The sequence below is a fragment of the Vulpes vulpes genome, chromosome 9 (assembly GCF_048418805.1).
Source record: "Vulpes vulpes isolate BD-2025 chromosome 9, VulVul3, whole genome shotgun sequence".
NCBI lineage: Eukaryota > Metazoa > Chordata > Mammalia > Carnivora > Canidae > Vulpes > Vulpes vulpes.
Genome location: NC_132788.1, coordinates 103,178,614 through 103,205,586, shown reverse-complemented (window position 1 = coordinate 103,205,586; position 26,973 = coordinate 103,178,614). Strand labels below are relative to the sequence as shown.

General features: G+C 39.1%; 1 protein-coding gene and 1 pseudogene across 1 annotated transcript; both read left to right on the top strand.

The window, feature by feature from the left end:
- The first annotated feature begins 7,808 nt into the window (after window positions 1-7,808).
- LOC112909713 (olfactory receptor 7E178-like) lies at window positions 7,809-8,798 on the top strand. The gene has a single exon (XM_025985724.2). The coding sequence runs from the start codon at window positions 7,809-7,811 to the stop codon at window positions 8,796-8,798; it is 990 nt and encodes a 329-aa protein (XP_025841509.2).
- A 6,844-nt stretch (window positions 8,799-15,642) lies between these two features.
- LOC112909712 (olfactory receptor 7E24-like) lies at window positions 15,643-20,072 on the top strand (annotated as a pseudogene).
- The last annotated feature ends 6,901 nt before the right edge of the window (window positions 20,073-26,973 follow it).

Here is a 26,973-nt window from a genome sequence, read left to right as displayed (position 1 = left end):
GGGAGGATGCATGTCACTAGTTCTCAAACTTGGTATGCATGTATGTATGTATTTTCAAGTATAATTAACATACAGTGTTATATTAGTTTTAGGTGTACAATACTATGATTCAACAATTCTATACATTTCTTAGTGCTCATCAAGATAACTGTACTCTTCTTTAAAATTATTTATTTATTTATTTATTTGAAAGAGAGAGCACAAGCGAGGAGTGGGGGTGGCAGGGGCAGGGGGAAAGGGAGAAGTACACTTCCTGTTCAGGGGGAACCCAGCTCAAGGCTTGATCCTAGGACCCCAAGATCATTACCTGAGCCAAAGGCAGACACTTCATGAACTGAGCCAGCCTGGCACTCTAAGATAAGTAATCCTTAATCTTAATCCTCTTTATCTTTTTTCACCTATCCCTCTACCCACCTTTCCTCTGAGAGTCACTAGTTTGTTCTCTGTATTTAAAAGTCTGTTTTTTTTTTTTGTTTGTTTGTCTCTCTTTTCTTTGTTCATTTGTTTTGTTTCTTAAATTCCACATATGAGTGAAAGTATATAGCATTTGTTTTTCTCTGACTGACTTATTTAATTAATTGTTATACCCCATAGGTCCAACTCTTTTGTTGCAAATGGCAAGATTTCATTGTTTTTTTATGGTTGACTAATAATACATTTCATATATACACATAGCACACTTCCTTTTCTTCTTTATCCACTTATCTGTCGATGGACACGTGGGTTGCTTCCATATCTTGGCTATTGTAAATAATACTGCAATAAATACGGGAGTGCAAATATCTTTTTGAATTAGTGTTTTCATTTTCTTTGGGTAAATACCTAATAGTGGAGTTACTGGATTATATGATAATACTATTTTTAATTTTTTGAGGAACCTCTATACTGTTTTCCACAGTGGTTGCATCAAATTGCATTCCCACCAATGGTGCATGAGGGTTTCATTTTCTTTTCTTTCTTTTCTTAAAAAATATGTTATTTATTTATTCATGAGAGACAGAGAGATTGAGAGAGAGAGAAAGAGAGGCAGAGAGGCAGAGACACAGGCAGAGGGCAAAGCAGGCTCCATGCAGGGAGCCCAACCCGGGACTCGCTCCAGGTCTCCAGGATCACACCCTGGGCCGAAGGCGGCGCTAAACGGCTGAGCCACCTGGGCTGCCCAGATTTCATTTTCTCTACATCCTCAACAATACTTGTTATTTCTTATGTTTTTGATTTTAGCCATCTGACAGGCATAAGGTAATTTGTATTTCTCTGATGATTATTGATGTTGTGCATCTTTTCATGTATTTGTTGGCTATCTGTATGTGTTATTTGGAAAAATGCCTATTTTTAGTTGAAATTTTTGGGGGGTTTTGGTGTTAAGTTGTATAAGTTCTTTTTTTAAAAGATTTTATTTATTTATTCATGAGAGACACATACAGAGAGAGAGATTGGCAGAGACACAGGCAGAGGGAGAAGCAGGCTCCATGCAGGGAGCCTGATGCGGAACTTGATCCTGGGTCTTCAGGATCACGCCCTGGGCTGAAGGCAGGTGCCAAACTACTGAGCCATCCAGGGATCCCCAGTTGTATAAGTTCTTTACATATTTTGGGTACTTACCCCTTATTGGATATGGGGTAAATGTTCTCTACACTCATCTTTGACAGTAATTCTAATATCTCATCTCCTCACTCACTATGTTCATTTCAGTTTAATAATATTTTTTGCTATTGTCCAAATATTTTAGAAGGCTCCAATACTCATCTCCTCCCTCTCCAGTACACTCCTACTCATTTGCCCTTTCATCATGGATACTCATCATGGGAGAAGGAATTGGAAACTGGAAAAGAATAAAGCATATATCACATTTTATTGCACAAAAATAAATATCTTTGGTTTTCCTATTCTGTGTCCTGTAAATTCATCTTTACCATGACCCTAGTATCCTATCGCCCCTATTAATGTCTTTATACACTGTACTATGAAATAACTTCAGTCTATTACCACATTTTTGCTATGGATTATGTATTCTAAGTGCCTTAACACCCCATCCCTCCCTCTTATATCTATCTCTACATATCTACCATGTGTTCTCCCCTAGAAACACCCTCTGTCATACATCTACACACACACACAAGTAAATAGCATCCTTCCCTCTATATCCAATTTGATTATTCATTGAAGTTTTCTTCATATCACTTAATGACAAACCAATCTCCATGTTCCTCAGCAAAGAAATCTCTGAGTCAGGAAAGATGCATAGATAGAATTTGGAAGGTTACAATATACTACTATCCACACACATCTCAGTCTACCCACTAGAAAAAGCAGATAAATCAAAACCATAGTTTATTTATGTTTTCAAGGGCTGAGAACCCACAGAAGTCTAAAGAAAATATACTTTGGAGCCAGTTGACTCCTTTCTAACTAGCATAAATCAGAACCACTGGGGATTTTTGTTAAATTTGGCCATGGAAAGGCTGCAAACTGGCTTACTGGTGGAGGGGCTCTTCTGGGATAGCAGAAATCAGGGAGTCTACTTGAGAAGTAGTAAAGCGGGGTCTGCAGAAATACCCAAAGGAGAGGAAGTTCTACCCATTTGCCAATTTGTCTCCTGGGAATTTTTGTTGTGTGACAAATTTGGGACTATACTGGAAGGCAGACAGATATGACATGAGTCTTGAAGTGCTTGGAGCACAAAGTTCTTGTAGAGGATGAGACTTATGTGGTGGACTGGGCCTGAGACGCTCCCTATGATCCCCAACTGCTGATTTTCTTGCTCTTGCATATGTCCCTTCCATTGAGTGTGAAACAGACATAGTGACTTGCTTCCAACAATGAGAATGTGAAAGAAATGTTGAGAAGTAACTTCCATGAATAGAGTGGGAAAAAAAATCTGTCTTTCTTCCTGCTACCTCTTCCTTGCTCTCTTGGTTGCTCCTGTTGACGGAACCCAATTTCCATGTTACAAGCTGCCCCATTAAGAGGCCCATGTATCTGGGAATCCTCAGGCCAATAGTCTACAAATGCATGAATCCTACCAACAGCCCTATGGGTGAGCTTTTAAGGGGACTTCTGCCAGTCAAGCTTGAGATGATTACAGTTCTGGCAAACATCTTCATTGTAATATTATGAGAGGCTCTCTGAAGCATTTAAGTAAAGTATCAGTTACCAAAAAAATATGTAAAAATCAATAGTTTTCTAATATACTAATATAATTCAATTAGAGATAAAACAGAACTAAAGTCATTCAAATTAGCAAAAAATAAACAAAACAGGTGAACATGGGGAAGAGAAGAAAAATAAAATAAGACAAAGAGGGAGGCAAGCCATAAGAGACTCTTAACTATAGGGAACAAACTGAGGACTACTGGAGGGGAGGTGGGTTGAGGGGTGGGTAATTGGGTGATAAGCATTAAGCAGGCGTGTGATGTAATGAGTACTGGGTGTTATATGCAAGTGATGAATCACTAAATTCTACCCTTGAAACTAATACTATACGATAAGTTAACTAACTTGAATTTAAATAAAATATTGAAAAAATAAAAATAAATAAAAATAACCTTGTGAATCTCCAACATATAAAGTGCCAATCCAAGCAACACCTATGGAAATGAAAATAGGAAGTTATCCTTAAAGCACATACTAACTGAGAAAATGGAAATAGTATCACATTCTTTGTATAGAAGACCTAATTCTGTCTCAATTTTATGATTCATACAATGGATTTACAGATATCAAAATCACACATTGAGTGATTCAATTGAAAAAAAGTCTGAATTTCATGTTAGGATCCTACAACTTGGAAAAAGTAAGGAGTACAGCTGAGCTTCCTGAGTAGCGGAAGGAGCCAGATCCTTCTAAAAACATTCACCTGTTTCCCTTTCCTCTTCTATTGACATTAGCAAGTCCTGGAACATTTGGGTAGTTCAGTTGGTTGGGTGTTTGACTCCTGGTTTCATCTTGGGTTGTGATCTCAGGGTCATGGATGGAGCACCATGTCAGGATCCACTTTCAGTGTGGAGTCTGCTTGAGATTCTCTCTCTCCCTTCATTAGCCCCTCCCACTGCATTCTCTAAATAAATAAATAAATAGATAAAATCTTTTTTTAAAAATGAAAAGAACAGGGATCCCTGGGTGGCGCAGTGGTTTAGCGCCTGCCTTTGGCCCAGGGCGCGATCCTGGAGACCCGGGATTGAATCCCACGTCGGGCTCCCGGTTCATGGAGCCTGCTTCTCCCTCTGCCTGTGTCTCTGCCTCTCTCTCTCTCTCTCACTGTGTGCCTATCATAAATAAATAAAATAAGAAAATTTAAAAAAAAATAAAAAATAAAAATGAAAAGAACATTATCAAGTCCTCAGAGATTGGGACAACATGGATCAATTGGCTAATTATGAGCTTTGTGCATTGAGCCTCCCAAGTTATACAATTGGAAATAATTGGTGGGTGCCTCCAGCTTTTTAGTTTGACAGTTCTATTATACTGGCTCCATACTTGTGTCTCCTCCCTTTGTGGACATCTGCATCAGAAGGTCTCAGCCAAGTCTGTCTTCCTGCCAGTCTTGAGGAGGGACCCTGAGCCTTCATCATATACCAGACAAGTGATCAGTAATCCTCAGTCATGCTCCAGCAGAGATGCATCCCAGCTCAGTAAGTGCTGAAGGAAACAGTGATTGGAGGAGGGAGTATCAGGAGCATTTTTTCCTCCTCCACAATAGAAACACTTGGTTTAGACAGATGGGAGGGCATCAGTATACAAACTTTCAGATGAGACCCCTGTGACATTTATTTTCTTGGTTCTGGTGGGGATGTGAGAACTCTCATTAAGAATTCTGCTTCTAAAAAAAAAAAAAAAAAAAAAGAGTTCTGCTTCCAGGGTGCCTGGGTAGCTCAGTTGGTTAAGCATCTGTCTTTGGCTCTTGTCATGATCCTGGGATCCGGTCCCACATTGGACTTCCTGCTCAATGGGGAGTCTGCTTCTCCCCTTCCCTCTGCTCATGCTCTCTCTCTCTCCCTCCCTCTCTCAAACAAACAAACAAACAAACAAACAAATAAATAAATAAATAAATAAATAAAATCTTAAAAAAAAAAAAAGAGTTCTGCTTCCACTCTCACTGACTCTGGTCTGGTTGGCCTCTCCCCCACCATAGCCAATGGATCTCTTCAACCTCTTGCCTAGGCTACTCCAAAATGATCATGAAGGAGATTATGATGATTGTAAGGAGAAGGATGCCATTGACCACTAACCACAACATAATGTACTTTTATTGAGAGCTTCCTAAATGCCAGGTTCTGAGGTATGTGTTTTACATATCTTATTTGATTTCATCTGGTTAATCTGTTCCAAATCATAAGTGCACACATTATTATTATTTTACACAAGATGAAAGGAATGCAGCATTTTATGTAACTTATAGCAGGTTGTGAATTAGAAAGGGTTGATGGCATGTTTGAATCTGGGCATCAGACCAGACTTTTCCTCTGCTAACCCCAAATGGTTATTTCACTTCCTTTAGGGGTTTCTGGCACACCACCACTGGAGAGCAGTAGATAGCACTTCCTGCTTCAGCTACAGGAAGAATGGCTGAGATCGCATGTAATGATCACCGAGAGTTGGCACATGATTATTCAGGGGAGATCTCTCTTTCTCTCTCTCTCCTGCTCCTGTTCCTGGATTTCACTTCAACTGTTCACTTTCTCCTCCATTCTTTTTTTTATGATTTTATTTATTTATTTGAGATAGACAAGGAGCAAGAGAGAGAGCAGAAGCAGGGGAGCAGAAGGAGAGGGAGAAGCAGGCTCCTCGCTGAGCAGGGAGCCTGACTTGGGGCTCAATCCCAGGATCTGGGATCATCCTGAACCAAATGCAGACGCTTAACTGACTGAGCCACCCAGGTGCCTCCCTCCTCCATTTTTATAGTCAGCCTACTCAATCATAAAAGGTGACATAACGTCAGAATCTTGGGGGTTCATTTCAACTCAGGAAATGGAAAATGGTTTAAAAATGTATCTCAGATGTGCCTATAGTTAAAACCTCTGTACATCTACTTAAAACTTTCAGAAATTCTGGAAAGGAGGAAGTTTGTGGGATTCAGAGAATGATTATTTATTTATTTTTAAAGATTTTATTTATTTATTCATGAGAGACACAGAGAGGGAGAGAGAGAGAGAGAGAGAGAGAGAGGAAGAGACACAGGCAGAGAGAGAAGCAGGCCCCATGCTGGGAGCCCCACGTGGGATTCGATCCCGGACTCCAGGAGTCTTTTGTCCAAAGACAAAAGTCTTCAGCCTTGGGCCAAAGGCAGGCGCTAAACCACTGAACCACCTGGGCTGCCCAAGAATGATAATTTGATTTTGAATCCTATCTGCTCCATTTATTATTAGTGTGCTAAGGGGAAAATTCTTGGTATCTCTGAGACTTAAGGTTGTCATCTAAGTTGATCCCTAGTTGATACAGCTCAACTGAATAAGGGTTAAACAAATAATGGATGCCTTCTACGCAACAAATATGTGATGAATGCACAAAATAAGGGCAAATTAAAATTTAGATGTTTTATTACTAATAATGATAAAGGTTATGATTTCCCTACAGCCTTAACAGTATATTTCATTTTGTTTATACAAGTACATCTTTAGCATATGGAGAGAAACAACTGAGTCTCATCTATTTCTGAATCCTCAGAGCCTATGCCTTTTTGGCACAAAGGAAGCATAAAAAATGTAAAAATCTCAGTTAAGTACAGGATAGACCTTTCCATTGTTCACAGAAACAAAGAAGAAAGTATTTTCATAGTTATCAATGTTGTTTGATTATGTGCACTTAACTAAACCACATTTATCAAAATTTGAAGTCTGCAAAAGCCAAGGATAGGAATTATATGCTAAATGACTTTTAAAAGACAACCATTAGAAATGACAAATACCCACCATTTGCTTCGATGTGGATGGACCTGCAGGGTATTATTCTGAGTGAAATATGTCAATCGGAAAAGGACAAACATTATATGGTCTCATTCATTTGGGGAATATAAAAATTAGTGAAAGGGGATAAAGGAAAAGGAGAGAAAATGAGTGAAAATATCAGTGAGGGTGACAAAACACGAGAGACGCCTAACTCTGGGAAATAAACAAGGGGTAGTGGAAGGAGAGGTGGGCGGGGGGTTGGGGTGACTGGGTGATGGGCACTGAGGGGGGCACTTGATGGGATGAGCACTGGCTGTTATGCTATATGTTGGAAAATTGAACTCCAAAAATAAAAAAATAAAAAAAGACAACCAACATTGGTCATCACTTATTTCCATGAAGGAGAAAAGAAAGAAAATCAAAGAATGATGAAACCCATGAAGATAACTAACACAAAAAATATTTTCTGATTATGAATCTTTAATTCTAATTTAGAATCCAGACTACACACTCTGCCTTTCATGGAGTGAAAAGAATATCTAGCATTTCATTTGAATAAAATATTTTTAACTGCTTCATAATTTCTTTAAATTAGAATGCTTTTTTTCTTAAAAGAGGAAGGATATTTTTACTCTATGATTTCTCTTCAGGAAGGAGGCTGTGAAAAAAAAGAAGGAGGCTGTGTTTACTGTGATCATGGATTTGTTATCTCTTATGTTCTTGGTTCTGATACTCTTTGGTAAAGTTTCTCTAAGGTAAATGTCTATAGAAAAAGGTAAATAATGCAGAAACCAACGAAGAAACGAGTTCTAAGAAATAGGATGTGTCACACTGAGAAGTATTGCTGAAGGCTAGGGTGTATGACTGCAAGTGTGACTGTTTTATTTGTGATTGCTTGAATGTGCAATATGGACACAGTGCTGGATGCTCATTTACTTGTTTCATTTTTCCAACCCTCTTTTCTTTTTTAAAAGGTGTCTAGGCTACAAAGAACAAAACCTAACAAGCATCTCAGAATTCTTCCTCAGCAGATTCTCAGATGATCTAGAGCTGCAGCCTCTCCTCTTTGGGCTGTTCCTGTCCATGTACCTGGTCACTGTGTTTGGGAACCTGCTCATCATCTTGGCCGTCAGCTCTGACTCCCACCTCCACACCCCCATGTACTTCTTCCTCTCCAACCTGTCCTTGGCTGACATCGGTTTCACCTCCACCACAGTCCCCAAGATGATCATGGACATCCAAACTCAGAGCAGAGTCATCTCCTATGTGGGTTGCCTGACTCAAATGTCTTTTTTGATCCTTTTTGGATGTATGGATGGTATGCTTCTGACTGTAATGGCGTATGACCGGTTTGTGGCCATCTGTCACCCTCTACACTACTCAATCATCATGAACCCCCGCCTCTGTGGCTTGTTGGTTTTGGTGTCTTTTTTGGTTAGCCTTTTGGACTCCCAGCTGCACAGTTTGATTGTGTTACAACTTACCTGCTTCAAGGATGTGGAAATTTCTAATTTTTTCTGTGATCCTTCTCAACTCCTCAACCTTGCCTGTTCTGACACTTTCACCAATAACATAGTCATGTATTTTGTTGGTGCCATCTCTGGCTTTCTTCCTATTTCAGGGATCTTTTTCTCTTACTATAAAATTGTTTCCTCCATTCTGAGAGTCCCATCCACAGGTGGGAGATACAAAGCCTTCTCTACCTGTGGCTCCCACCTGTCAGTTGTTTGCTTATTTTATGGAACTGCTATTGGAGTGTACCTTGGATCAGCATTGTTGCCTTCCCCCAGGAAGGATATAGTGGCCTCGGTGATGTACACTGTGGTCACTCCCATGCTGAATCCCTTCATTTACAGCCTGAGAAACAGGGACATTAAGAGTGCCCTATGGAGGTTCCTCAGAAGAACAGGCTAATCTCAGTATGTGTGCAATCCTTTTTGAAGTGTGAGGTGAAAAAAAACTGGCAAAATCAAATATGTAGAACAGCAAATACTGCTTTCTTGGTCACATAATTTTTTCAGTCTCATGATTTTCATTCTTCTTCATGTTTCATATATGAATGTTAGTTTTTTTTTTTTGAATGTTAGTTTTTTTATTTGTTTTTAATTGGATTAGGGAAGTATTCTGGGATGCTTTGTACATCATAATGAATGCATGAGAGATTCTCCTTAATGACCTTGGTATCTTGATGAAATGTAGAATTCTCTCTTTTTAAAAAGATTTATTTATTTATTTGAGAAGGGGAAGAGGGGCACAGGGAGAAAGAGGGAGAGACTTAAGCAGACTTCACACTGAGCATGGGGCCCAATGAGGGGCTCAGTCCCATGAACTCTCAGCTGAAACCAAGAGTTGAATGCTTAACCAACTGAGCCACCCAGGTGGCTCTACAACTGTTTCTTTATATACTTAAAATGTATATCCTTTCCATGGTTTCTGTGTATTTTCCATGCAAATTTTGCATCTATCAAAACTGTTTATTCAGGTAATGTCCAAGGGTGCCATTCACTGTTCCTCAACCATGGATTTTATTAGAACCCTCTGAGGAGTCTTATAAATAATGGTAACTGAGTCTCATTACCAGAGACTCTGATTTAGTTGAATAGGTATGTGATCGCTTAGTTGCAAGTTCTTAAAGAGATCAAGCTTGAAAGGGTAAGTTATGAAAAAATTTATTGTAGTTCCAGACAAAGGTCTTTTTTTTTTTCAAATGTTTTCTTCAAATCCATTGTCCTTTAGTACTATAAGCTTTTTCATTTGTGTTGGTTAAGTGTCTCTGCTCCAGACTCACCCTTCTATATTTATCTTGTAATGCTAGGGTGAGTCTCTTGAAATCACTGCTTTATTTTCCCTCTGGCTTTTCTTGTCATATATATATATATATATATATGTATATATATACATATATATATATATATATATAGTTTCAAGTGTAGAATTTAGTGATTACTTACATACTTACATACAACATTCCATGCTCATCACAAATGCCCTCCTTAATAACTATCACTCATTTAACACATTCCCCTGCCCACTTCCCCTCTAGTAACCCTGTTTGTTCTCTATATTAAAAGTTGTTACATATTTTTAATAATGGTCAGCAAATGTCATTATACTCTAAAATTAAGTAAAGTTCATTACTCTCTCTAAACCCCTAAGTCCTTGGTATTTATTGGCTTCCATTTGTCCTCATATTGTTCTATTTTTTGCTTTGTCCTGCAGTAGGTATTTAACCAACTATCTACACTCAATTCTCTTTATTAAACTAATTAGCTTGATTTATTTTTTCTATTTATTTATTTGAGAGAGAGAACATGATAAGGGGGAAGGGGCAAAGGGAAAAGGGAGAGAATTTTAAGCAGATTCCACACTGAGCATGGAGCCCAATGGGGGGTTCAATCCCATGACCTGAGATTATGACCTGAGTTGAAAACAAGAATCAGACATTTAATGGACTGAGCCACCCAGGTGCCTCTGATTTCTTTCTTTCTTTCTTTCTTTCTTTCTTTCTTTCTTTCTTTCTTTCTTTCTTTCTTTCTTTCTTCTTTCTTTCTTTCTTTCTTTTCTTCTTTCTTTTCTTCTTTCTTTCTTTCTTTTTTTCTTTCTTTTCTCTCTTCTTTCTTTTTTTATAAACTGAATGTTAAATTAACATGAGGAGAAAGGTGTGTTATGAGTTGTGTGAGTTGGAATATATTGCAAAATGAGCTCATAAAATAAAGGTGGTTTTAAATATATATCTTTGTTAGGAGTGTACAACTGAGATATAGGTACTGATAGCATATTTCCAGTAGATGGGTGGCTCTAATGGTATCTGAGGATTATTAAGTCATGAATTTCATCATAAATAGATTGTAATTTGGGTAGCCTGGGTGGCTCAGCAGTTTAGTGCCACTTCAGCCCAGGGCCTGATCCTGGAGACCCAGGATCGAGTCCCACGTTGGGCTCCCTGCATGGAGCCTGCTTCTCCCTCTGCCTGTGTCTCTGTCTCTCTCTCTCTCCCTGTGTCTCTCATGAATAAATAAATAAAATCTTTAAAAATATAAAATAAATAGATTGTATTTTACCCTTCTTTTAAAAAAATCCTCAGCATCAAAAGTTTGTGTCATCAGCAAAGGTGGGCTCTTTTCTTCCTCTAGTAACGGCCTGTTTAGGACTTCACTTTGTTCCATGCTTCTTTGTCTTCTGTCATTGATAAATCAGTCTTTGGGCTCCATTTGGTTCTTCAAAATGAGTATCCATCTTTCTTTAGAAGTATCATACATAGTTTTTTGGTAGTAATCTTGGTTCTCTGAAAACCTGTCCAACAACTAGTTTAGTTTACCCTGCCTTTTATCTCTGAAGTAGATCACCTACCAACTACATTGATAAGGAACATTGATATTAGAGAAAGGCATGAAATTGACAGATAATGAAGCCAAAGCAGTTAGTGGGAAGTTACCATCCAATAAAAATTACTACATTTATATATTTGCATATCCATTTATGCAAAGCTGAATAATAGCCAAAGAACCTAGTTGAGTGGGAAAGTAGTATTGCCATTTGTGGTCAAATGGTAGACTCTACCCAGAGGTAGCACTTTGGTTTTTGTTTTTAGATTGGGAAGAGTGCATAGGAAAAGACTGGAAGATTCACACAGCCATCTGAATGTGGTGTGACAATACTTGATTAGAATAGGAGATACAGTAGAAAATATGTGGGATAAGAAAATACTCCACTACCCAGATATGGGCTCAAAAATTTGAAAATTTTAGCAACTCAAAGTTCCTTTCTGAGCCTCAGAATGTTTAGCAGCAAATTAGGTGCAATAGTGCTTATAATAGTACATGTATATTATATGTATAATAATTACATATTATAGTGCATGAGACCATGCAATAATTATATGTAATTGTTCCATGGATTAGTCAGATGATAGTTTTCCATCAAATGGTAAATCTTATTATAACATTAAAGAAGTTAATTTAAATAAGCTTTCCAGTAATTTATAAGTAACCTGATGTTACAAATTGTGTGACTTTGAGTATGGTACATAACATCTGTAGAGTTATTACAACAAGAGCATTTAAATGAAAGGCTAGTTGATAAGATATCATCAAATGTGCTGAATAGAACATGATTTAATATGTGGTAGGAGATCAATAAAGGCAAACTGTCATAATCAATATATTAACAGACTAGTGCCTGGTTTTAACATATGGGCTTTGCAAGCCAAAAATTTGATTTGCAACATCAGCTCTTCTAACTCATTAGCTGAGTGCACTGGGGTATATTTTTTATAACTTCTGTGGCCTTTAATCCTTCATTTTAAATATTTAGCTGAAAACACTCTAGGATTAAAAAGACAGTATGCATATGGTAAGAACTAAGTAAATATAGATATCATTATGATCATCATCTACCCTGTGGTCAATATACTCCTTTTTTCAACTTTTATGTATACATATATACATATACATACACACACACACATATATATATATATATATATATATATATATATTCTGTTGCTGGACACTTGGATTATTTTTATATTTTGGGTAATGTGAATAATGGTGCAATGAACATGGGAGCATAGACAACTCTTCAACATCCTGTTTTCACTTCCTTTGAATATATGCCAAGAAGTGGGATTGCTGGATCATATAGTAGTTCTATTTCTAATATTTTGAGGCATCTACATGTTATTTTCCATTGCGTTCATACCAATGTACATTCCCACAACAGTGCACAGTGTATTTCTTCCACATCCTTGCCAACATTTGTTGTAATTATCTTTAAGATAGTCATTTTAACAGGTGTGAGTTGATATCTCATTGTGGTTTTGATTTACATTTCCCTGATGATGAGTGATGTCAAGCACCTTTCATGTACCTGTTGGTCACTTGTTAGTCTACTTTGGAAAATTACTTACTTAGTTCCTCTGCCCATTAAAAAAATTTTTTTTGCCATTGAGTTGTGTGAGTTCTTTATATATTTTGAATATTAACCTCTTATAATATTATTTCCAAATATGTCCTCCCGTTCTCCCATTCTGTGGTCGCTTCTTCATTCTGTTGTTTGTTTTCTTTTGCTATGCAGAAGCTTTTTAGTTTGATGCAGTCCCATTTCTTTATTTTTGCTTTTGTTGCCTGGTTTTAGTGTCCTATATAGGAAATTGTTGCCTGACCAATGTGGAGGAGTTTTCACCCTATGTCTTCTTCTAGGAGTTTTATGTTTTCAGGTGTTACATTTAAGCCTTTAACCCATTTCAAGTTCATTTTTGTGAGTAGTGTAAGATAAGGGTTTTTCTGCATGCAGTAATCTAGTTTTCCCAACACTATTTTTTGAAAAGAATATCCTTCCCCTTTTGAGTGTTCTTGGCTCCCTTGTCAAATATCACTTGACTATATATGCAAGGGCTTATTTCTGGGCCCTTGACTCTGTACCATTGGTTTCCCTGCCTATTTTGATGTTAGTACCATACCCGCCTGTGGCTGATATTCGTAGTCCTTACACTTCTTCCTTGTTTCTAGCTGTGTCTATATGTGTAAGCTTTGTCATTTTCTGGGTGTAGTATAATTGAAGCAAGTCCTTATGCAGTGCCCTGAAAGGCTGGGCAAGCTGGTCATTCACCCTACTCTTCCTTTCCTATTGAGGGAAACTCTTCCAGCTGGGGATTTCCCTCGTGGTGCTGAGCAGTGCTAGCTGGGGGGAATGGAATGATGCATAAAATGAAGCTGTTCTTCCTTCCCTTTTGTTCTTTCTTCTATTTGCTTAAGTTTCTTAAGTAGACTTCTAAGCTCTTCTAGAGCTGTTTTTGTGCATGGATAGTTAATTATTGATCTCTGAAGGGGGACAAAGGCCAGGGTTGCCTTCTATACCACCTTGGTTTAATTGATCTTTCTTTGCATAAGATAATGACAGATCAATCTCTGAATTACTCATCAAGAGTCCTCTGAGCCAGGAGAATCACATGGGTAGGATGTGGAAGGTTCCAAGATACCATAATTTACATGCAATTTATTTTGTCCACCAGGAAAAAAACCCCCACAGTCTAAAAGCACACTTATTTAAACATTAGGATTTGTGAACACAAAATAATCTAAAGAAAATACATTCTGAAGCAAATTATTCTCAATGTACGGAAATCAGAAACCACTGGGGACATATGTTGAATTTCAGCATAGAATGGCTATAGTGTGGTGTGATGTTAATGGAGGGACCCTGATGATAGAAGAGAAACGGCATCAGCTTCTTCTGACTACATGTTCTAAAGCAACATGGTGGGGTCTGCAGAAATGCCAAATTAGAGCCAATTTCTGCCCACATGTCAGATCATCTGCAGGGGAATTTTGTTGAGAGCCTTGTGGTGTGATGGGTTGTGGACTATGTTGGGAAGCAGAGAGACATCTCTAGAGTCTTGTGGTATTAAGAGACCAATGTCCTGATAAAGGGCAAGGCTTGCATGGTGGGCAGATTTTAATATGCTCCCAATGACCTCCACCTCCTATATTTATGTCATTGTGGAGATTCATTCCCTTAAGTGTGTCCTGGGTTAGTGGTTTGCTTCCAAGCAGCACAACATGGCAAAACCAATGGGATGTTACTTCTGAGATTAGGATACAAAATGATGCTGGCTTTTATCTGCCTATCTGTTCTTTCTCTGTCATCTGTCTGCTTATTCTGATGGAAGCCAACTGCCATGTGTGAGCTTCCCAAGAAAGACTCATGTGACCGAGAATTAAAGAATATCTCTGGCTCTCAAGGGACTCCATCCTTTCAATAGCTATGTGAGTGGGCTTGGAAACAGGTCTCCCAGTCAAACTTTGGGAGGACAGTAGCTTTAGCTGATGCATTGATTGCAGTCTTGTTAGACACTCTTATTTATTTAAGAGAAGTAGCAAGATATAAATAAGCATATAAAAATTAATATTCTAATGTTCACACATCAATGAAAGAAAAACTAGGACTTGGGCTGTCATTTAAATAAGGGAAAAAACTTAAAAGAATTTCCTCTTAGAGACATAAGTCTTAACTCAGAAGATGATAACAATTTATGATTCTTGTTATAGAAGACTGAATTCTCCCTAATGTATGTGATTGACATAATGGATTTGCAGATGCCAAAGTCAAAAAGTCATAAATTAAACTGAAAAAAAAAAGAGTCTGTACTTTATATTAAGATCCTCAAGACTGGAAGTCATTAGCAAAGTCTACAGATGAGCTTTCTTCTAAGAAGAGGAATGCCCAGACTCTTCTTTTTTTTTTTTTAAAGATTTTTTAAAAAAATATTTATTCATGAGAGATACAGAGAGAAAGAGGCAGAGACATAGGCAGAGGGAGAAGCAGGCTCCCTGTAGGGAGCCCAATGCAGAACTCAATCTCAGGACCCCGGGATCATGTCCTGAGCCAAAGGCAGATGCTCAAATGCTGAGCCACCCAGGTACCCATGCCCAGACCCTTCTAAATGCATTCACTTTTCTCTTTTTCTTCTTCTCTTATTAGGAAGTCCTCAGAGATTGGGATAATATGGACCAATTTTGTTAATTATGAGCTCTGTGCATTGAGCTCTCAAGGTCATGCAGGAATAAATAATTAGACAGTGCCTTCAGCCCTTCTGGGTGCCAGGACTATTAGGCCACATACTGTCTTCTTCTCCCAGAGTCATCATCTGCACAACAGGATTCATGCCTGAGTCTGTCTTCTTACCAGTCCTGAAGAAAAAGCCTCAACCATCATCATTCACCAAGCAGGAAAGGGGAGGGGATCCAAACTCCTAGTCATGACACAGCAGAGGTATACACAGATCACTGAGTGCCCAGGGAGATGGTGGATGGAAGAAGGCCTGCTGCGAACTGCTTTCTTACCAGCTGGATGAGCTGGGGCTGGCCAGATGGAAAGGCAGCAATATGCAAAGTTTCAGCTCAGAGACCTATGAAGTTTGTGTTCTTTTTTGTGTTGGGGGTTTCATAATTCTCATTTCAGAATTCTGTTCTCCAACATCATTTCTAGCTTCCATATGCATCACTCACATGAGCGCAAGACATTAAAGTTAATTAAGAACCTATGTTGAAAGGATGTAAAAGCTAATTAGCACATTTTTATTTTTTGTTCTATAAATTCTTTTAATACATTTCAGACTTCCAGTTGGGTCAAATTATATACCTCTGTTTCAGTTTTTTGTCCCCCCCCCCCATATACAGTTATCTTTCTTTTTTTTCTTCATTTTTTTGTCACTGGATCTATTTCAAGGGAGGTCCTCTCTATCCTGCTCATATTTGTACATTTCTTTCTCCAGAGAGCTTCAACTAGTGTCTTCAGGGTAAGAGACCTCCTCCATGATGATGATTGTTTCATAGGGTTAATATACCCTGTGCTTAAATCAGGCTTGAATTAACCCCTTTACTGTGCTACAGGGTGGGGGTGGGGAGCTATGGATGTTTCTCTCTATAACCCTGATGATTTGGATCTTTGTTGCAACAAAGATGTGGACAGCAGGAGCAGCAGATGTATTGAAAGGTCCTAGCCTGGTTTTAGGGGTATAGACCTCGGCAAGACACATGATGACTGCTTTTCTTCTTCTTCTTCTTCCCTCCCTATTTCTCAGTCTCTGTCTCCTTCTTTCTCCACCCCCCGCCCCGCCCCCAATGACATTCCTTCATGAGCAACCACCCAATGGACCTAGATCTTGTACTGGGTATATTCTTTCCCCTAAGCACCCTTAGAGGTCAATGTCTGGTTGAAACACACAATCAGTCAGGGTAAGAGCCTTTCCTTAACCCTAGTGTCTTATTATCTAAGTATGTCTTAATTTTAGTTATTAATTGGTTGATATATTTGGCAGCTCCCACATTCAGGCATATATATTGATGATTGTTAAGTCCTCTTGTTGGATAGATCCTTTGAGTATGAGATAGTGTCCCTCTTCATCTCTCACTACAGTCTTCGGGGTAAATTTTAGTTTATCTGATATAAGGATGGCTACCCCTGCTTTCTTTTGAGGACCATTTGAATGGTAAATGGTTCTCCAACCTTTTATTTTCAGGCTGTAGGTGTCCTTCTGTCTAAAATGAGTCTCTTGTAGACAGCAAATAGATGGGTCCTGCTTTTTTGTCCAGTCTGACACCCTGCGCCTTTTGATGGGGTCATTAAGCCCATTCACGTTCAGAGTTACTATTGAAAGATATGTGTTTAGTGACTGGGGGTTGTATGCAATTGATGAATAACTGAATTCTACCTCTGAAACTAATAATACCCTGTGTGTTAATCGCATTTAAATAAAAATTTTAAGTTTAAAGATAAAAAAAAAAACAAACAAAAAAACCCTAGTGTCAGTCACAGCTTCATTCAAAGACAGGTCTGAACCAAGACACAAGACCCAGGGCCACATTAAGAAAAGACCCAATCCCATTCTCTTGTCTCTAACAGCCAAGTAATTATTGAAACTTCCAAATTAAGTCATTTAGATCTATAAGAAAGGATCGGAAGGGCTTAAGAAATGCATCACAGTGCAGTGCTATCCAGAGTGCATACTTCATGCTTGCCAGTAGGCGGCAGGGACAGTGAGCAAGCCAGAGCAAGAGAAGAAAGACCTTGTATGGTGATGGTCATTGTCTCATGCCCCACTCATTGTATCAAATAAAACACTGAAGAAATAGGATGGACATCTATTCAAAATTTGGCTTGGATGTTGAGGCTGGGAATGCCACACATACAAGAAGATATAAAAAGTTTTATTCCTCATATGAAGATCTGCCTTGTAGAGAGAGCATAACTGGCCTTCTAAACTAGTCTGAAATGGCACAAGAGTTCAAGGAACGTGGCTCACTTGGGTTTTTTATTGTGTTTACAGTGTGACTTTAGCATGAGAGTTCCTGCATATGTGCTTGTGAGGTTTGAATGTTTCACTGTCACCAAAGGAGGGAGAACCTAGTCTTGCTTGCTTCCTTGATTTTTTAAAATTGAAATATAATTGATGTATAACATTATATTAGTTGTAGGTATACAACATAATGATTCAAAATTTAGGCATATTGCAAAATGATCGTAAGTCTAGCAAATATGCATCACTATACATAGTTACAAAATTTTTTTCTTATAATGAGAACTTTTTTTAAATAATAAATTTATTTTTTATTGGTGTTCAATTTGCCAACATACAGAACTTTTAAGATCTATTCTTGGTAGCTTTCAAATATGAAACACAATATTAACTATAGTTACCATGCTATACATCACATCCCCAGAACTTATTTACCTTATAACTGGAGGACCCAGGTTTTCTTTTCTTTTTTTAAGACTTTATCTATTTATTCATGAGAGACACACAGAGAGAGGCAGAAACACAGGCAGAGGAAGAAGCAGGTTCCCTGAAGGTAGCCAGATGTGGGACTCGATCCTGGGACCAGGGTCACGCCCGGAACCAAAGGCAGACGCTCAACTGCTGAGCCACCCAGGCACCCCAAGACCCAGGTTTTCTTATAAACTAGCCCAGATGTTGAGTTGATGGGGCAAAGAGAACAGTATGCCTTAAACTCTGTTAACAATAAAATATCACACACAAAAAATAGAGTCACTTTATTGCAAAGTTCTTATAGGGTATTTGTAAATAGTCCAAGTCAAAGGAATTAATTTCTCTGCATTTAAATAAAATAAAGTACTTTAAAAAAAAGATTTTATTTATTTATTTGAGAAAGGGAGACAGCATGCGGAGGAGGAGGGGCAGAAGAAGAGAGAAGGAGAGGGAGAGGAGGAGGGAGAAGCAGGCACCCTCTTGCCCCAGCGGGGAGCCCGAGATAGGGCTTTATCCCAGGACTCTGAGACCTTAACCTGAGTCAAAGGCAGCCACTTAACAGACTGAGCCACCCGGTCCTCCCCAAGATAAAGTACTTTTGACTTCTTATTAGTGTCTTTTAATTAGAATAATTTTTTAAGGGAAAAGGATATTTCTTAGTCCTTTTGTTTCCCTTAAAGGAGGGAGCTGATTAGAGTGTTTATAGATTTTTAAATCTCCGAGTATGCTAGTCCCTCTAATTTCTTTCTCCCAGTCTCTCCAAAGTGGATGCACATAGAAACAGGTGAAGGGACCAAAAGATGAGAAAAGAGTTCTAGGAAGAATGTGTTGCTACAACTGAGAAATTTTGCTAAATTTTCCTCAAATGTGAATACTTTATTTATGAATTGCTTGAATTCAAAATATAGACACACTGACAGATCCCAGTATACTTGTTTCCTTTATTTAAACTCTCATTTATTTCTCAAAAGCTGTCTCTGCTACACAGAACCCCAGAATCTAACAGATGTCTTGGAATTCTTCCTCCTGGGGTTCTCAGAAGACCCAGAACTGCAGCCTGTAATCTTTAGCCTGCTCCTGTCCATGTATCTGGTCACCATGCTGGGGAATCTACTGATCCTCCTTGCTGTCAGCTCTGACTCCTGCCTTCACACCCCCATGTACTTCTTCCTTTCCATCCTGTCCCTGGCTGACATCGGTTTCATTTCTACCACAGTCCCAAAGGTGATTTTGGACATTGAAACTCACAACAGAGTCATCTCCCACGTGGGCTGCCTGATTCAGTTGTCTTTTTTTAATCTTTTTGGATGTTTGGATAGTGTACTCTTGACTGTGATGGCCTATGATCGGTTTGTAGCCATTTGTTATCCTCTGCACTACCCAGTCATCATGAACCCCCCCTCTGTAGCCTGCTGATTCTGATATCTTTTTTAATCAGCCTTCTGGACTCTCAGCTGCACTGCCTCATGATGTCACAACTTACCTTCTGCATAAATGTGGAAATTCCTCATTTCTTCTGTGACCCTCCTCAGCTCCTCAAGCTTTCCTGTAATGATACTTCCACCACTAAAATATTCATGTATTTTCTTGGTGCCATCTTTGGTGGTATTCCAGTCTCAGGGATCCTTTTCTCTTATACGCGAATTGTTTCCTCCATTCTGAGAGTCCCATCCACAGGTGGGAAGTACAAAGCCTTCTCCACCTGTGGCTCCCACCTGTCAGTTGTTTGCTTATTTTATGGAACAGGTCTTGGGGTGTACCTCAGTTCTACTATCTCACATTCTCCCAGAAAGGATGCAGTGGCCTCAGTAATGTATGCTGTCATTGTTCCCATGCTAAATCCCTTCATCTACAGTCTGAGGAACAAGGACATCAAGAGGGCTTTGCAGAGGCTCCTCAACAGAAAAGCCCAGTCTTAAAAAAAAAAAAAAAGAAAAAAGAAAAGAACAGCCCAGTCTTAATTCTTGGACTCTTTTTTTGGTCTGTTGATTAGAAATAATTGCAAAAACAAATATATGGAATTGGCAAGCATGCCCCTTTGGTCACATAATTTTTGTAGCTCATGGTTTCCATTCCTCTTGATTTGTCACATCTAAATATTACTTATTTTGGCACATCTCTGATGGAATTAGGGGAGTATTCTGGGACTCTATGTACATCAAAATCACTGCACAATTGAATCTTATTAAACCTATGGAATCTTCTGTATTTGTCACCTATGACCCAGACATCCTGTAGAAATTCACAACTCTCTTTTAAAATGTGGAAGGAGGGATCCCTGGGTGGCGCAGCAGTTTAGCGCCTGCCTTTGGCCCAGGGCACGATCCTGGAGACTCGAGATCGAATCCCATGTCAGGCTCCCGGTGCATGGAGCCTGCTTCTCCCTCTCCCTCTGCCTGTGTCTCTGCCTCTCTCTCTCTCTGTGTGTGACTATCATAAAAAATAAAAATAAAATAAAATGTGGAAGGAGCCTCGGTGTCCATCGAAAGATGAATGGATAAAGAAGATGTGGTCTATGTATACAATGGAATATTACTCAGCCATTAGAAACGACAAATACCATTTGCTTCGATGTGGATGGAACTGGAGGGTATTACGCTGAGTGAAAGAAGTCAATTGGAGAAGGACAAACATTATATGGTCTCATTCATTTGGGGAATATAAAACATAATGACAGGGAGTAAAGCAGAAAGGAGAAAAAATGAGTATCAGAAAGGGAGACAGAACATGAGAGACTCCTAACTCTGGGAAACGAACTAGGGGTGGGGGAAGGGGAGGTGGGCGGGGGGTGGGGGTGACTGGGTAACGGGCACTGAGGTGGGCACTTGATGGGATGAGCACTGGGTGTTATTTTTTTGGGGGGTGTTATTCTATATGTTGGCAAATTGAACACCAATAAAAAATAAATTTACAGGGGATCCCTGGGTGGCGCAGCGGTTTGGCGCCTGTCTTTGGCTCAGGGCGCGATTCTGGAGACCCGAGATCGAATCCCACGTCGGTCTCCGGGTGCATGGAGCCTGCTTCTCCCTCTGCCTGTCTCTGCCTCTCTCTCTCTCTCTCTGTGACTATCGTAAATAAATAATAATAAAAAAAATAAATTTACAAAAAAATAAAAAAATAAAATGTATGCACAATTCTCACCCATTTTCATTGTCATGTCTATTTCCCATAAAATTTTGGCTTTGATCAAATCTATTGATGCAGGTTGTATGAGAGAATGTATGTCACTGGTCCTCAACCTTGGCTTCATGTTTGAAGCGTCTGATACACTTTAAAAATCCTCATGCCTGAGTCCCACCACCACAGATTAAGATTCAATTGGACTTGAGAGTAAAAAGAACGTGAAGTTTTTTTTACCAGCACTCCAGGTGGGTCTAATGAGCAGCTAAGGTGGAGGACTATTGAATTTTGTCAGACCTTTCATTCAAAGATAACTTGCATTTGTTGGATCTTTTAGTGTTCAGGGTCAGACCCTGAACATCTCAAAGTGATCAGAGATCAAAAAGGAGGAGACATGAAAGAGTATTCCATAGCAGTAGCAAATGTGGTTTTCCCCCTCATATTCTAGGTAATATTTTTTTTTTACTTATCTTCTCCCTCCACACTCTACAGCTGGTTCACTGTGCTGAATAATAAGCTATTGTTTTCTGCTCCAAACTTACCTTTCTATACCTATAAGTTGTGATGCTGTGGTTGGGGCTGGGAATCCTTAAACCATTGCTCTGATTTTCCACCTGGCTTTTCTTTAATAATGGTAATAAAGATCACATGCACTAATGTCCAATTTTGTTCCCCATACCTCTTAGCCCATGGTGTTGTCACTATATCCTGCAACTATGGCTCTGTTACCACATTTTTCCTTCTGTGCCTTTCACTTTTCAATAAGCATTTACTCCTACCTGTACTAAAATTACCTTCATTAAAGTAAGTAGTGTGGTTTCTCTTTTCTTGACTGAATTCTGACTGATAAATCATAATACGGGGAATAAAGCTACGTTGTGGGATGCAATGGGGGAGATTGCAAAGTGAGCTCAGGTTAAAAAGGTGTTTGTAATGATATATCTTGGTCAAGGGGATACAGTTGACGTTTCAAGTAGTGGTGAAATTTCTGGTGGCTGTGTGGTTCTATTGTGCCTGTAGATTGTTAAGTCACCTAAATTATGGATAAATTTAACTCTATCTTCATTTTTATTACTCAAGGGTAGCAAAGGACCATGTCCTCAGCAAAGGGGAGATCTTTCTTTTACTAGTAACCATCTCATTAGGATTCCACTTTGTCACCATGGTTCCTTCTCTTCTGTCATGATCAATCTGACTTTGGGTCCTTCTGTCTGCTGCTACACACCCAGGAACCCATATACATATCAATATTTCCTTTATAGATGCTACATATAATTTCTGAAGTAGCAATCTGTGCATTTTGAAAAGCTGCCTAATAACTAGTTCAATTTGCTCTGCCTTTACACTAAGACAAATGGCCTACCAACTTCACTGACAATGAACCTCGTATTGGATTGGTTCTTTCTGCTCCAAAATGACTTTGGTTTATTTTTTTTTAATTTTTTAAAGATTTTATTTATTTATTCATGAGAGACGAGAGAGAGAGAGAGAGAGAGAGACATAGGCAGAGGGAGAAGCAGGCTCCATGCAGGGAGCCCAATGGGTCTCAATCCTGGGACTCCAGGATCACACCCTGCACCAAAGGCAAGCACTAAACCACTGAGACACCCAGGTGTTCCGTGACTTCAGTTTAATACTAGATTTTCCTCCTGTTCAAGCATTCTAAAACATCTCAACACTCCTACCTCCTCTGATCCTTCTCTATACTCCTGTCATTTGGTCATTTGGGCTCTCTAAAATTTTCCTATGTTATTTATGCCCACACGCATAATTAACACAATTTATTTCATACCCAATTTAATTGGGTAAATATTGAAATTTTCTTCATATCAGTTAATGAGAAATCAAGCTCTGAGTTTGTCTTCCAGTCAAGCCTTGAGAGGATTACATCCCTGACCCACATTTTGAATGTAGGGATCTCTGAGAACCCCTGAAGTATTTAAGCCGACTCTTAAGTCACCAGATAAATGTGTAAAACATGTAAATATAAATATGTAAAGTAAATATGTAAAAATAAATAATTGTCTAATATAATAACATTCATCACTAGACAGAAAAATTAGAACCTGGGCTGTCTTTCAAAACAGCAAAAAACATATGTCTCCAATGCATAAAATTCCAAAACCCAAACCAGGACTATAGAAAGAAAATTAGAAAGTTCTCCTTAGAGACATAAATTTTAACTGAGAAAATAGAAATTCTATAAGATTCTTGGTATAAAAGACCTAATTCTCTCTAAATTACATGATTAAGTCAATGGCTTTACAGATATTAAAGTCATATGTTGCTTTCTGTAGTTGAAAAACAAATGTGTCTGAATTTTACAATGAGGTAGGTAACTTGGAAGTCAGAAGTGAGGAGTAGAGGTCACTTCTTCCTGAGAAGATGACAGGTCTAGATACCACCCCCTCTGGTACATTCACTTTTCTTTTTTTCCCTTTCTACTAGTAACAGCAAATCTTTGGGGACTGGGAGAATGAGGACCAATCTGGCTAATTATGTACCATAATTCGAGCCCTCAAGGCCAAGCAACGGTAAACAATCAGCCTGTGCTTTCCAGCCTTTTAGTTGCCAGTTCCAGTTCAGTGGTCTCCATACACGCGTCTCCTCTTCGCAGAGCTGTCTGCTCCAGGGGACACATACTTGCATTTGTCTTCCTGCCAGTCCTGGAAACAAAGCCTCTGTCCTCATCCAGCTCCAGGTAGGGGGCAGGCAGCCTGATCTGTCTTCCTCAGTCCTGCTCCAGCAGAGACACAGTACATCCCACTGAGTAGCAAGTATGTCCGGAGGGACTGGGAGAACTTTGTTTCCTCCTCCTCAAGACCACTGGGACAGTTGGGATAGCCAGAAAGGAGGGGACCAAAATGCAAAGAATCAGCTCACAGCCCTATCAAGATCTAATGTTGTTGGTTCTGGTGGGAATCCTAGAACTCTTATTTAGATTTCTACTTTTGTCCCATACTAGTTCTATTTCCCTTGGGCATATTCCCCATCAGAGCAGGACATGGGTTCTTTTTAACTGTCCTCTAAATCCTCCAAATGATCATGAAGGTGATGATGATGGTGATGATGGAAATATCAGTAACCACAATGGTACAAACTTTTATCTTGGGACTCCAAGTGCCAGACACATAAATTTTCTAGGTAGCTTGCTACCTTTATCCACATTACCACCCCTGAAAGACAGCAACATGCATTATCATCGTCTCAGAGTTAAGGATAGGAGCACAATATTTTTTTCACATGATTTTATTTTTTGTCTTCAACCCACCTTTTTTTAAAAAGGTGTTTTTTAAAAAAGATTTTATTTATTTATTCATGAGAGACACAGAGAGAGGCTGAGGCATAGGTGGATGGAGAAGCAGACTCCCTGCAGGGAGCCCGAAGTGGAACTCGATCCCAAGACCCAGGATCATGCCCTGAGCTGAAGGCAGATGCTCAACCACTGAGCCACCCAGGTGTCCCCCAAAAAGTTTTTGTTTAAGTTCTAGTTAGTTAACATACATCATACTATTAGTATCAGTTGTACAATATTGTGATTCGATACTTCCATACAACACCCAGTGCTCATCAGGACAAGTGCTCTCCTTAATCCCCATCCCCTATTTCACCCATCACCCTACTCATCTCCTCTCTGGTAAGCATCAATTTGTATTCTATAGTTAACCTATTTCCTGGTTTTCCTCTCTCCTTTTCCCCCTTGGTTATTTTGTTTTGTTTCTTAAATTTCACACATGAGTGAAATCATAGGGTATTTATTTTTTTCTGACTGACTTGTCTTGTTTGGCATAATACTCTCTAGCTCCATCCATGTCATTGCAAATGGCAAGATTTCCTTCCTTTTATGGCTAATATTCCACCGTATATATAGATCACATCTTCCTTATCCATTCATCAGTTGATGGACATTTGGGCTCTTTCCATAGTTTGGCTATTGTTGATAATGCTGCTATAAATTTGGGCTCCATATAGTCCTTTGAATCAGTAATTTTGTATCCTTTGGGTAAATACCTAGTAAAGCACTTGCTGGATCATACATAGGGTAGTTCTATTTTTAACTTTCTGAGGAACCTCTACACTGTTTTCCGCAGTGGCTGCACCAGTTTGAGTTCCCACCAACAGAGCATGAGCGTTCCTTCTTCTCCACATCCTCACCAACACTAGTTGTTTCTTGTGTTGTTGATTTTAGTCATTCTGACAGGTGAGGTGATACCTCATTGTAGTTTGGATTTGCATTTCCCTGGTGATGAGTGGTGTTGAGCATCTTTTCAAATGTCTGTTGGCCATCTGGATGTCTTCTTTGGAAAAATGTCTATTCATGTCTTCTGCTCATATTTTAATTGGAATATTTGTTTTTTGGATGTGGAGTTTTATAAGTTCTTTGTTTTTAAAAGATTTTATTTGAGAGAGAGAGAGAGAGCAAGAGAAAGCATAAGCTAGGGGAGAGGCAGGTGGAGATGGAGAGGCAGACCCCCCACTGAGCAGGAAGCCTGATGCAGGGCTCCATCCCAGGACTCTGGGATCATGACCTGAGCTGAAGGCAAATGCTTATCCGACTGAGCCACCCAGGAGCCCCAAGTTTTAGAAATTCTTTGTATATTTTGGATATTAATGCTTTATCAGATATGTCCTTTCCGGAAGGGGGGGTGGGTGGGAGGATAGGGTAATTGGGTGATGGGCAATGCGGAGGGCAATTAATGGGATGAGCATTGGGTGTAATACTATATGTTGGCAAATTGAATTTAAATTTTAAAAACGTAAAAAAAAAAAAAAAAAGATATGTCCTTTGCAACTATCTTCTCCCATTCCATAGGTTGCCTTTTAGTTTTGTTGATTGTTTCCTTTGCTGTGCAGAAGCTTTTTAAGTTTTATTAGGTCCTGGGATAGACAGGGGATGAAATCAGGTTTGAATGCAGACAGTGAGACTGGTCACAGGGCACTTAGTGTTCTCTCCTGCCTACCCAATTTGTACATCTCTTTCCTGTTACTCCAGCAAGAGACCTCCACTCGCTGTGCTCTTCTCTTTTGAGGGGTTCATGGTAGAAGACACCAGAGAGCAGTCAGTCACCTGCTGTGTCAACTATAGAAAAGATGGCCAAGATGAAGGTAGAGATCATAACGAATCAGCTCCCGACAATCCAGGGCAGCTCTCTTTCCTGACCCTGCTCTCAGATTTTGCTTCATATTCCATTTCCTCCTCCGTTCCTCACCCTTGATCTCTAAGGGAGATGTAGTCAGGATGTTAGATTCCATTCTTAGTTAGGAAATAATAAACTGTTCAAAGATATATTTTAGCAGTTTTGGAAAAGACCTCTGGACTTCTGCTTAAACTCTATGAAGTGCAAGGAAACAAAGCAAACAAGTTCAGTGCATGGACTTCAGAGACCCACTATTTAATTTTGAATCTTATCTGCTCTACTTTTTATCTGTATGAAACTGGGCAAGTTCATAATATCTTTAAACCGGTTTATACAACTGCATTGAGTAAGGATTAATATAAGCACTAAACATGTGACTAAATATGTAAGGGATGCATATAATAAAGGCAAGGTAAATTTTAGGTATTATTATTGTTGTTATTGTTGTTATTATTGTCATTATCAAGGCTAAGCACCATGTATCCAATTAAAATATCCTGTGTTCAGAAGGTTCAATTTTTTTTTTTTTAGAAGGTTCAATTTTCCCTAGGTCCTGAGAGAT

What these genes read in the sequence shown, in the direction of transcription:
- LOC112909713 (XM_025985724.2), top strand. Translation starts at nt 7,809, where the DNA reads ATGCTCATTTACTTGTTTCATTTTTCCAACCCTCTTTTCTTTTTTAAA.